We start from the raw sequence: 12,155 nt of genomic DNA, 5'->3' as shown, positions 1-12,155 counted from the left end.
TAATGAATATGTGTGTACAAGTATCTGTTCAGGACCCTGATTTCAATTCCTTTCGGTACTTACTCAGAAGTGGAATTGCTGGATCATATGGTAATTACGTTTAATTTTTTGAAGACCCCTCCGTACCATTTTTCACCATTCGTGCAGCACAGTAGCTGCACGATTCCCATCAGCAATGCACAAGGGTTCCAGTCTCTCCACATCTTCACCTTCACTGTGATTTATGATTTGTTTTTGTTTGCTTTGGTGATCACCACCCTGATGAGTGTGAAGTGGCTACACCACCACTTGTGTTTCCCATGGCTCTGTGTTCCCAGATGCATTTCACCACCTCTACCTCCCAGTCTCTGGGCATAACCAAATGTGCAGACCCTAGCTAGTTCTACTCCCAGACAATGGGCCAGAACTCAGCTACCTGGACCAAACTAGCCATGAAGTTGACTCCTAGTTGACACTTCCTTGGCAGACTGAAGCTGCAGCTATTAAAAATAAGAAAACCTTAGGACACCTGGGTGGCGGAGTGATTGAGCATCTGCCTTTGGCTCAGGTTGTGATCCTGGGGTCCTGCGATCGAGCCCAACATTGGGCTTGCTGCAGGGGGCCTGCTTCTTCCTCTGCATATGTCTCTGCGTTTCTCTGTGTGTCTCTCTTAAGTAAATAAAAAATTTTTAAAAAGAAGAAGAAAGCCAAAAAATTAGGTGAACCAGGGCTGGTTGTTTTCAACATGCATATACATTGTCTTCTATATTTCAAATTACATGTATAATGTGTGTGGCAGTGTTTATATAGAGATATTATCTGAAAATATAACTGCTGTATAAAATTTTTGTTGAAACTTAAAATGATAAAATAATGTTTGTTTTATAGAGCCTCTTTAGTCTCTCCCTGACAGGTAAATTATTAAACATTTTAATAACCCACCAGGTGAAACACACAATTTTGCAAGACCTGCTATAAAGAAACTTTTTTTTTTTTTTTTTTAAGAAAAGAAACAAAGAATAGATGGTTAGGAGCATCCAACAAGGATGAAGTTCTAGGTCAAAAGTTTCCCATGACCACATAGAGTTGCACATATAATGAAATCACTTTTTTTTTTTTTTACATTTTTGTTCTAAAATGATTTCTAAACACCTCGTGAGAAGAGATGATGGCCCTTTAAAAATAGCATCATTTTAAAACTTCTTAAACAACTAATCTCTTTTCTCAAATAAAATCTCACAAAAATCCCATTTTAAAAAATTTCATGCTTATAACACCACATTTACTTATAAAAGTTAAACAGTGAAACCTATAAGGTAGTTTTGATTAACACAAAAAAATACAGAAGTAATAGGACTGGTGAGGATGTTTATTGCTCCCTTAATAATCAGCTACAGGGATCCCTTGATGGCGCAGCGGTTTGGCGCCTGCCTTTGGCCCAGGGTGCGATCCTGGAGATCTGGGATTGAATCCCACATCGGGCTCCCGGTGCATGGAGCCTGCTTCTCCCTCTGCCTATGTCTCTGCCTCTCTCTCTCTCTCTGTGTGTGTGACTATCATAAATAAAAATAAAAATTAAAAAAAATAATCAGCTACAAAATCCAATTAATTTGTGCGTTTTGTGTTAGTTGCCAGGAGGTAATTCTCCGTAGGTCTTGCACATCCCTTCATATCTTGCGAGAAGCACTGACAGCTTATGTTCTAAACTATCTTTTCAAGAATGTTTGCACACACACACACAAAAAAGAATGTTTGCACAATGAACAGACTTGGAAGATAGTGTCTGTCTCTGAAGCAAAAGGGCAGATTGGCTTACTGTCCTGTTTAACAAAGATCATGTCTTGCTTTGTGCTAGAGAGCAGTCTGCTTAAAGATTATTACCAAAAAAACTCAGGCTCCTCAAGTTTGGGATCCTTTTCTGTAATCCAACCTTGGCAGGTGTCATCTGGCACCCATTATGCTGTTCTATGGGCAACGGTGGCTCAGAGAATTGGCTCCAGAAAATAATACTCTGGTTATTACTATTGCTGAGAGTAACAAACTCTCCTTTTGTCTCCGTCTCCTGTCTTCAGCCAGTGCCCAGGAAAAGGTGGCAGGCAAACCTGTTAGCTTGCAAGTGGGGTAAAATCTCAAGATTCTTAACAGTTCTTGATATTAGTTATACAGTATCGAAATCATCCCTTGTCACTCAGACAAACAATTGCCAAAGGGAACAATTTTTAACCCACTTACATTGCAATCCTAGGACATTCTTCAATTAAGCCAAGAAGACAGGAAATGTTTATTCCAAGATTCTGTGCATCACTGTTAAGCTGGGCAGCCCAAGTAAACTGTGAAAGTGCTGTACATAGCCTTTAGAAAGGAATTTTATGAAAGTTTGCAAAATAATTAAAATATATTTTGAACACAAAATTTGAACAAGTTTGTAGAACTCAGTATCTCCATTTGAAAAGCACTTTCATCCCAGAAATGGAACAAGGTGGGGTCAAAAGCTTGAAGACTTCATGTTTTTTGTTCCAGCTCCATGATTTAAAGTCACATCAGTCATTAAACCCTTCTCTAGCTCATGTTCCCCATCTCTAGAGGGGGACTGATTGTGTCTACTGGGTTTAACACCCAGAGTTCACAGGGAATCAAACAAGTTAACTTTGTAAACTCTAAGAAGGAGAGACAAGGTAAACCTCTGGCTACTGTTGTTTGCCATTAAAAGCAAGTTCTCTGTAGCTCTTTCATGGAACCAGCTTAGCAGCTCACAGCAATCACAGCATGCAGAGTCCTTTGTTCATTCAACAAATATTTATTGTGCCAGGCACTGGGAGGGAACAGGAAAAAGATCCCAGGGGCACATGGTAGAGAAACTTCTGATAAGATAAAACACACAAAAGGGCTTTTCCCCTTTGGATATAGTTTCTCCCTTATATTTCTCTTCCGTCCTATGGAGGAGAGAATATAAAGGAAGAAGTGGGAACGCAACAGAGATATAATGGCATACAGGCATTTTAAAGCAATGCTTCAATCAAGCTTATGGTCCTAAGCGAACTAAATAGACTATTATTAGCGTCTGAAGAGAGAAACGCTCGCTGCTGAGAAAACCAAAAGGCCCTTTAGGTGAAACACTAAACTAATGTCTGTATGAACCAGACCTGGAAGGAAGCTACCTCCATGCTAACCCTAAGGTTAAATTAGAACTGAGAAGTCTCCTCCAGGTCTCACAATGAAATCAGGGTTAGTTAAAAATGTGCACTTCAACTATCAGTTTTCGCGTAAAAAAAAAAAAAAAGGAAAAGAAAAGAAAAAGAAAAAGAAAAAAAATGAGTCCAAATTGTGCCTCAAACTCATATTCTCTTTTATAGCTACCTCCATTTATCAGCATATGCAGCACTTGATAATCCTGAGTTTAACTTGTATTAAAGAGATCTATTTTGCTAATTGTAGAATGATAATCAAATTTTACAGTTTGAGGGATGCCTAGGTGGCTCAGTGGTTGAGCATCTGCCTTTGGCTGAGGGCGTGATCCCTGGGATCGAGTCCTGCATCGGGCTCCCTGCATGGAACCTGCTTCTCCCTCTGCCTATGTCTCTGCCTCTCTCTGTGTGTCTCTCATTAATAAATAAAATATTTTTTAAAAATGTTATAGTTTGGAATATGCACCTGAAATATCTTCTACCATGTGATAGCAGCATACACAGATTCCACGTTGTTCTTCTAAGTCATGGATATTTACCCTGCTCACGCAGGTTTCATTTGAAAAGTAAAAATTGTACCACCTGGGAGAATGGGAGTTACATTCACATGTTGTGTGTCTGGGTTGCTTGGACCTATGCAAAATTGAGTAAGAAACGGTAAGTGCCTCCTGGAGAGATGACATGCCTTCTTCTAGGTAACTTCAGGCCACAGTGAAGGTTTGATGAAAGCTTGTTGATGGAAGTGCATCATGTCCTGAATGTGCTCAGATGAACTGCTCAAAATGACAAAGTCTGGGCATTGAATCAGGGGTGCACATCCTCTTTCTCACTCTTCCTTCCAGCTGGCAGCAGGAGATGAGCAACAGGATATGCTCTGAGGTAGGCCCTGTCCTGTGTGCTTATTCATCACGTTCGTTTAGTCCCCACGAGAAATCTAAAAGTCAGTATGTTCATATAGGAGGGCAATTGCAGGCACAGAGAGGTGAAGACACTTGCCAAGAAGGCACAGAGCCAGGATTCACACCCAGGCAGCTTGGCTCCTGGACTCTTCTATGCTAGGCTAAATAATAATAGGTATCATTTATTTATATTATGATTTACTACTCTAATAGCAGCAGCTAATATTTCTTGGGTTCTTACTCTTTGCCAAGTGCTGTGCTTAGCAATGTACAGTCTGTAAAATCCAACAGTCTTCCCAAGTGAGACCCAGCCTTACCTTCATTTATAACTACAGATCAGTGTGGTTGAGCAGCTGGCTCAAGGTCACAGGGCAAGCCATTTGGGAGGGTGGGATTGGAGGGCAGTGACTCTGAAAACCACACCCACTGTCACTCACTATGCAGCGGACTCCTGTCACCAGGTCTCTGGTAACCTTCCTCATGGTGGAACACACTGAAAGGGCCGAGCTTTTGCCCCTCACCCAGTATTTGTTTGAGTACCTCTGAGTTAAATTAACTGGAGTGACATGGCCCTTAAGAGGCAGCAGAGTCACTGAATTTTCGTTTTGAAATACAGCTTTGTCCTACAAACTAGCCGACTGAGAAACACCTCTACAGGTTAGAAAGCCAAGGTTCCCCAAAATCAGCCTGGTTCAGCAAAACCCCAGACAGAAACCACTTGGTTTCACAAAGTTCTATTAATAACACAGAATAAACAAGCAAGAGGAAAGCAAAAAGGAAATACTGACCAGACAGACAGCCGCCCAGAGCTGCTGGGAGGGTGTGGGGAACAGAAGGTTGCACACCTGCCACCCTGAGTTCAGGTGTCTCCTCTGTCCTTCTCATTCAGTTTCACCATCATACAGAATTGACTTTATTGCCTCAGGTCCTAGATGCTCCTTCTGAAAACAGGGTAATCATGTAATCTTCCATTTATTTTATATTGTATTTTATACTGTTATTTACTACACTATTATTTCTATTATTTTTTACTATTCTATTATTACTCTATTAAGAGAATTCACCTAAATAATCTAGAAGTGCTTTGAGGAGCTTAATTTACAAATAAAAGACATTTGTTTTTTTTTTTATCACATTTCATAGAATATCATGAGATTTATCTCTCTCTCTCTCTCTTTTTTTAATTACAATACCATTGACTATATTCCCTATGTTCTTTCATCCCTAATCTATAGGTAGATTTATCTTGAAGGAAATCACTCTACTCTCCTTTTCCAATGTCTTCTTGGAATGTTTTCAGTCACTTTTTACAGAAATTCCATACTCAGATATTTTACAAACCCCATGTTACATGTTAAGATAAACTACATCTTGAAAAAACATTGATTTCATTAATTTGATGTCCATAAAAATAAGTAATGATACATCTTTCCTAATAATAAAAATGTTTTTCTAAAATTTATCAATAGCCTAATAGCAATAAATTTGGGGCTTAGGGGATGCCAAGGTGGCTCAGTGGTTGAGCATCTGCCTTCAGCTCAGGGCATGATCCTGGGGTCTCGGAATTAAGTCCCATATCAGGTTCCCCGCAGGGAGCCTGCTTTTCCCTCTGCATATGTCTCTGCCTCTCTCTATCTCTCATGAATAAATAAATAAAATCTTTGGGAGGAAAAAAAATCTTGGGCTTTGGGCTTCTGGGTTAAAATCCCAGATATTTTTATTAGTGAAGTGACCTTAGGTAAGAACTTGAATTTCTCCCTACCACATTTCCTCATCCATTAAATGGGTACAATTGATCTAAATCAGGGTTTGTTATGATGGTCAAATAAATGGGCTAGTCAGGATGTCTACATAGTTATTAACCAACCAATGTTATTGATTGTTATTATTTTAAAAGGAACATATATTTTGCAAAGCTTTCTTTCACAAATGTTAGAGGTATCCTAAACAACTGTTCTGGCAAAAACAAAAATATATATATACATATATTTATGGAAAAAAATCAATATTAAAATAAAATTCTTGAAAAGATGAGCTATGAACAAAACTATTTACTTCTTCATATTATTTTTGAAAGTATACAAAGCTTACAGAATAATAGTACATGTTGAGATTCATGGAAAGGATATCCAGGGAAACATGGAAAATACAATAAAAATGATTAAGTAAATATACATGCTAAACGAAAGTGATCAAGTAGGTACACTGAGCCATCATTCCAAAGGCCCCAAAGTTTGTTCCACATATGTTCCTGCAACCAAGAGTAGGGCCAGGAATGAGAGGTGGCAACTAGTTCATGCAAGGTTAAGTACTGATTAAATTACTGTTCCTAGTACTAATTTCACAAGCAGTTTGAAGAAGTAAGCTTACTTGGAAATTGATATACTGAATACTAACGACTGGAAAGCTAAGTGCACACAGAAAAAAAGACAGCAGTGTTGATCCATGAAAATGACACGTATGTTTTTAACATGGAATTTTATAGTTTGAAAGGACTGTCATGGTGATCTAAATATATAACACCTGCTAGGTGCTAATTTCCAAAAAAGAGCTAAGAAAGTAAAAGAAAACAGTAACAATGGTAGATTCTTAATTATAGGAAACAAACTGAGGGTCGCTGAAGAGGAAGGGGGTAGCGGGATGGGGTAACTGGGTGATGGGCATTAATGAGGGCACGTGATGGACTGAACACTGGGTGTTATATAAGACTGAGGAATCACTGACTTCTACTTGAAACTAATAATACATTATATGTTAATTAAATTTAAATAAATATATTTTAAAAACAGCAACAAAACATATACACACACTCAGATACACAAATGCAGTTGCTCATGGATCCCTTCCATTCAAATTCATGTGAGCTAGGAGATGAGGGATTTTCTGCACTTGGGTATAGAAAGCAAGTGATGGGAGAAGTAACACATAGGGGGCATTATAAGTGGTTGGACAATACCAGCTTCAGGTGGTCATCACTACCAGACTCATAACTGAAATGGCTATCATCTCTGGGACTGACAATGTACCATAGTTACCACGCTAAATATTTAAGTATTTGACACATTTATTCTTTTAATTCCCACAGCAGCACTGAACACCTAGGAGGTAGGTACCATCACCACTCCTATGTCATAACAGAGGACACTGAGGTTTACAGAGGTAAGGTCACAGGGCTAGAATCAAACATATGTGGCTCTTAACCATCATGCTACTTAATCTGACGTTCCCATCCCGACCCACCTCCCCATGCACCAACCCACCCGTCACAGAGTAGGCTCTTTTGTGTCATAAATACTGATTTTCAACTCCCTCAAGCCTTGAAAGGCAGCCAGAGTTAAGGAGGGGTGTCATGCTCCTGCACTCCTTTCTCTATGGCTGTCCTGGAAAAAACCAAGAGAGGTGGGATGTAAAAGAGACCACAGGAACAGCAGTTCAGCTCAGAGACAGACCACTGGGGAGATCTGAAACCCAGCAACTGAATGTTCCTGGACCACAGTGCATTCCTCTCTTCAAAGAGCTGAGAGATTATTCCTCTTAGGCCATCCAGCTATCTGAAGTTCTCTCACTACTCATCTCTTGACCTGAATGTGAACTTTCCCTGTACTTGACACTACTCCTCCAGCCACTTACAAGACTCAACCTCCAAGTTATACAACAGTATTCAAAAGAGAAAACAGGCAACTGCATTACTTGATGGCAAACATCAAGCTCCACCCTTTTATTTCTGGAGTTTTGTTAAATAGACTTAAATATAGAAAATAAATATTTAAATATTTTCTATTTAAATAAATCCTTTATTAAGAATCTTACGAAATCAACTTAATTTCTGGCAAAGAGAAAAGCAAATGAGTGATCGAGTTTTCCCATATTAAAAGGAACAGTTATGTAACCATCCCACATGGAAGAGCCAGGCTGAAGTCAGGATGATAAAAGACCAAAATAGCCCTGCTTCTCTCCATAAGTTAAGATCACAGTGGGGGATTTCATGGGTGACATACTTCTCATACAGCCTCTGTCCCCTCATGAAGGCCTTCACTTCATTGTCCAACGGGAAGGTACCGTCGTCCTTTCTAAAACGGTAGAAGAGTTTGACATCCTTGAACTCCTTATGCTCATCACACACTGAAACACAATATACACAGAGAGGCAAATAAGAAAAAAAATCTTATTTAATTCCTCAAATGAAGTAAGATGTTAATTAAGACTTGTTTTACTACCTAATTTCCGAAGCACCCTACTGTAAGGTTTAATACATGTATTTAGCACAGTACCTGGAATAGAGGAAGTGCTCAGTAATATTAGCTATCATCATCATCATCACCACCATCATTATCTAGTAAAAGGGTCACAAAATTCAATGCATCATTCATGCCACAAACTCTTCTTGAGCATACTGGGGCAGGCATCAGCCTCAAAAGAATGTGAAGTCTAGTGAGATAATGAGAAACATCAACATGTAATTAACATATGGTGCGAGGGGGCCATGAAAAAGGTGAGGGGATACTGCAGTGAGAGATCAAAGAAGGAGTAACCAGAACCCCAGTAACCTTGCTGCAGGGAATGGACACTTCTCTGAAGAGCTTGCATGTAGGCAGGCAGCTGAAGAATGGTAAGAAATGGGCAAAAGTGAAGAGAAAGGGAATTCCAGCCTAAAAGAACAACAACATGTGTTGGTCAGAGTTAGAGATTTCAAGGAATGTTCATCAACATTCATGGAACCATGGAGAGCAACAGAATAACTTGGAAAGCCCCTTAAATGTCTAGCAGCAGGAGAATGGGTACTTGTATGATGGCATAATTATCTATGGCATACATAGCAGCGGAAATAAGCAAACGATATCCCATCAACAGGGGTGGATCTCACAAATGGTGTGTTGATCAAGTTGTAAAGGAATAAACGTGCGTTTTTATAATGATTTAAAGTGCTTAAAACAATATGATACCTTACTAAGAGATGCATAAACAGAAAGGAAAAGGTATGAAGAAGTAACCGGAAATAAACCCAAATGCCTCTTGGAGGAAGAAGGGGAATGTCACTGAGAGAGTTGCACAGGAGACCAAGGGTTTTATTTCTTAAATGGGTAGGTTCAGGGGATGCCTGGGTGGTTCAGTGGTTGAGCATCTGCCTTTGGCTCAGGTTGTGATCCTCGGGTCCTGGGATCGAGTCCCACATCAGGTTCCCCTCAGGAAGCCTGCTTCTCCTTCTGCCTCCTTCTCTGTGTCTCTCATAAATAAATAAATAAAATCTTTTTAAAAAGATGAGTAGGTTCAGATCTGGAGTAGAAGACATGGTCCTTGGTTTCTTCCCAAGTCACCTTGGCCACCCCACTCACCGTGATGAATGATGCCCCGGTCTGCTAACTTCTGCATGAGTTTGATTGCTGTCTCTCTGTCAGAAGCCTCTTTGTGCTCAATCAGCCAGTCAATCAGTTCTTTTGCGACAAAGCAGTTTGGGTAGGTTTTGAGATGATGTCGCCTATCTTTAATAACTTTTTCTTCATGCAGCCTGAGCCTGGAAAGAAAATTTGGCAACCACTTTAGAATTTTTCAATGACAAGACAAATCATTAAGTCAATCCCAGAGCTCAGGAAATGCATCAGGGTGCCACTCACATATCTGTGTGTCAGTAGGGGGTTTCTACACTGTCAGAGTCCAGAGGCCCAGGAAATGATTCTACCCCCAGATCTACAGAGGATACAGGAAAATTGGAGGGAAAACAACCATGGACAAATTACAGCTCTCCTACCACTGGGGAGACTGAGAAAGTCTTTCTCACCCCTGCTCTGATTAATGTCTTCTCTTTATCCCTCCACCAAGGGGCTTATGCCTTCAACCAAACAACAAACTCTAAAAACTTGCTGAAACCAAGTAGTTCCTCTTCATCACAGATTCCTTAGGGTCCACTACATCTGCATTTATGCATTTATGTAACAGATATGGATGAGTGTCAACCATCTGCCCATTAAATATTTCCAAGCATTAGAGACCTATGTAGGGAAGTAACGCAAAGATCCTGGCTTTTGCCTGTTCCTCTTTCTATAGAGACAACAGCTAATCCTTCGGTGAGGCTTACTAGGTTCCAGGTGCTGATCTGAGCACATTCCATAGACATCTGCAGCAACCTCATAAAAAATTATTATCATCTCCACTTTTTTTTTTATAGCAGAGAGAACCAAGGCCTCAAAGAGATTAAATGACTTGTCACACAGCTAACAAGCGATGAAAATTAAATTTGCACCTGATGGTCTCATTTCAGAGTCTGACTTTCCAACTGCCACATCGTGCTGCCTCTAGCCAGAGAGAGATAAACAAAATATCCGGGAGAGATGGATTAAAGCTGTTGGATAAACACAAATTTATTTACATACTGATGGATTAGCATGGAGAAAAGTGGTTGACACAGAGCCTTCTCCTACTCCCTTCAGAACTCAGTGACTTTTTTTCCCAAAGAGTCTTAAACTTGCCTTTAAAAAATTTTTCGCCCATTTGATTTTCCTTCATCAGCCTGCATTGACTTTTTAATTCTCAAGAGTTTGAATTGGGTGAAACACAAGGCCAGCTTTCTTCCTGCTTCACCCACATGGTCCTATGCTCCTAACCTCATATTCTCAACATCATTGAGAAATAGGAGTGCCACATGAGTAAATCACACAATGACTGTGTGAGCAAGGCAAGTGGCTGTTTCTTTCTTCCTCTGTTAAATGGAGGCAATTATGCTCACCCTATCCTTGGCCATGTTGACACTGGGTAACAAAATATCTATATGGCATTGGCACCCAGCACAGTGCCTGGCACATAATAGGCCCCAACCTCCTTTCTTCCATTCCCTAAGGAAGGAACTAGACTATACTTTTGCCTGCTCTTTGAACAGAGTTCACCTAATGAAATTTAATGGTGATAGCCATGAAAACCACAGGGGTTGTGAGTGTAAGTTGGGAGCATACTGGGCTGGGGTTCTGAAGCTTAGAGCTCTTCCTTGCAGATCACTCTTAGAGGCTGAAGTGTCTTTCCCTTAAATTCACATATTGAGGCCCTAACCCCTGGTAATTCAGAATGTGACTGTATTTGGAGATAGGGTATTTTAAAAAGTAATGAAATTAAAATGAAGTCACGAGAATGGCCCTAATCTAATGACTAGTGTCCTTATAAGGAGAGGAGATTAGGACATACTCATGTACAGAGAGAAGACCATGTGAAGACACATGAAGAAGGTGGCTACCTACAAGCCAAGGAGCTAGGCCTCAGACAAACCAATTCTGCCAACACCTTCATCTCAGATTTGCAGCTCCAGGAACTCTTAGAAAGTACATTTCATTTCAAGCCACTCTGTCTATGAGACTGTTCAACGCCAGTCTGAGCTAAGACAACCAGGAAGTGCTAAAGACCGGAGGCACCTGAAAAGTCTGGAGATAAAGTGCTCATCTGGGATATCAACGGGGAGAAGGGAGAAGAGGATAGAAAAAAGAATCCGGACACCTGTAAACTGCATAGAAAGAAAAAAACAATTTTAATTGCATTCCTACTATATGCCCAGTATCATACTAAGCATTTGCACATATGCTGACTTCAGGTGCATCCCCCCAAGTTCATATATCAAAATACTAAACCCTAAATTTCAGTTATTAAGGCAATCAGGAACACAAGACTAGAAATATGAACACTTGGCTCTCATCCTGACACCGCCAGTAATTCCAAATGATCAAAACTCTGAGCACCAGAATCTTCCCTCATAAAATGGGGATAATTATATCCATGCTGATTACTTCATCTCATAGTTTCAAAGTTCATTAATAAAGTAACCATTTGAGCCCTTACTCTGTGCTAGACACTGTTTTAACTGCTTTACTGATCAATCCTCATGACAGCTCCCTGACGCAGGTAACATTAAAACCACAATACCAATGTAGAGTTGGAATTATTAATAAAAAATTAAATGAAGCCTAATAAAAAAAAAAAACACGTTCACATAGGCGTGCTAAAGTCTCACATGAATCCTTCTAATTAATTCAGTGACAATGACACTGGGTAATTTGTTTAACATGCTCAAAGTGTCAGAATACAAAACATTAATTCTTAGACGTGATGTCTGTCA

General features: G+C 39.9%; 1 protein-coding gene across 1 annotated transcript in view; it reads right to left on the bottom strand.

Annotated features, from left to right (window-relative positions):
• The window catches only part of DEPTOR (DEP domain containing MTOR interacting protein), a 132,842-nt gene that overhangs the window by 80,325 nt on the left and 40,362 nt on the right, over positions 1-12,155 (bottom strand). The window contains exons 2-3 of the mRNA XM_072774338.1: positions 9,397-9,575; positions 8,062-8,185 (exon numbers count right to left, since the gene is read on the bottom strand). Of these exons, the coding sequence (XP_072630439.1) occupies positions 8,062-8,185; positions 9,397-9,575 (303 nt within the window). The remainder of the gene's footprint in view (positions 1-8,061; positions 8,186-9,396; positions 9,576-12,155) is intronic.

This window comes from Canis lupus, chromosome 14 (assembly GCF_048164855.1).
Source record: "Canis lupus baileyi chromosome 14, mCanLup2.hap1, whole genome shotgun sequence".
NCBI classification, from domain to species: domain Eukaryota; kingdom Metazoa; phylum Chordata; class Mammalia; order Carnivora; family Canidae; genus Canis; species Canis lupus.
The sequence above is the reverse complement of the archived record's forward strand: the minus strand, read 5'-3'. Positions and strand labels throughout refer to the sequence as shown.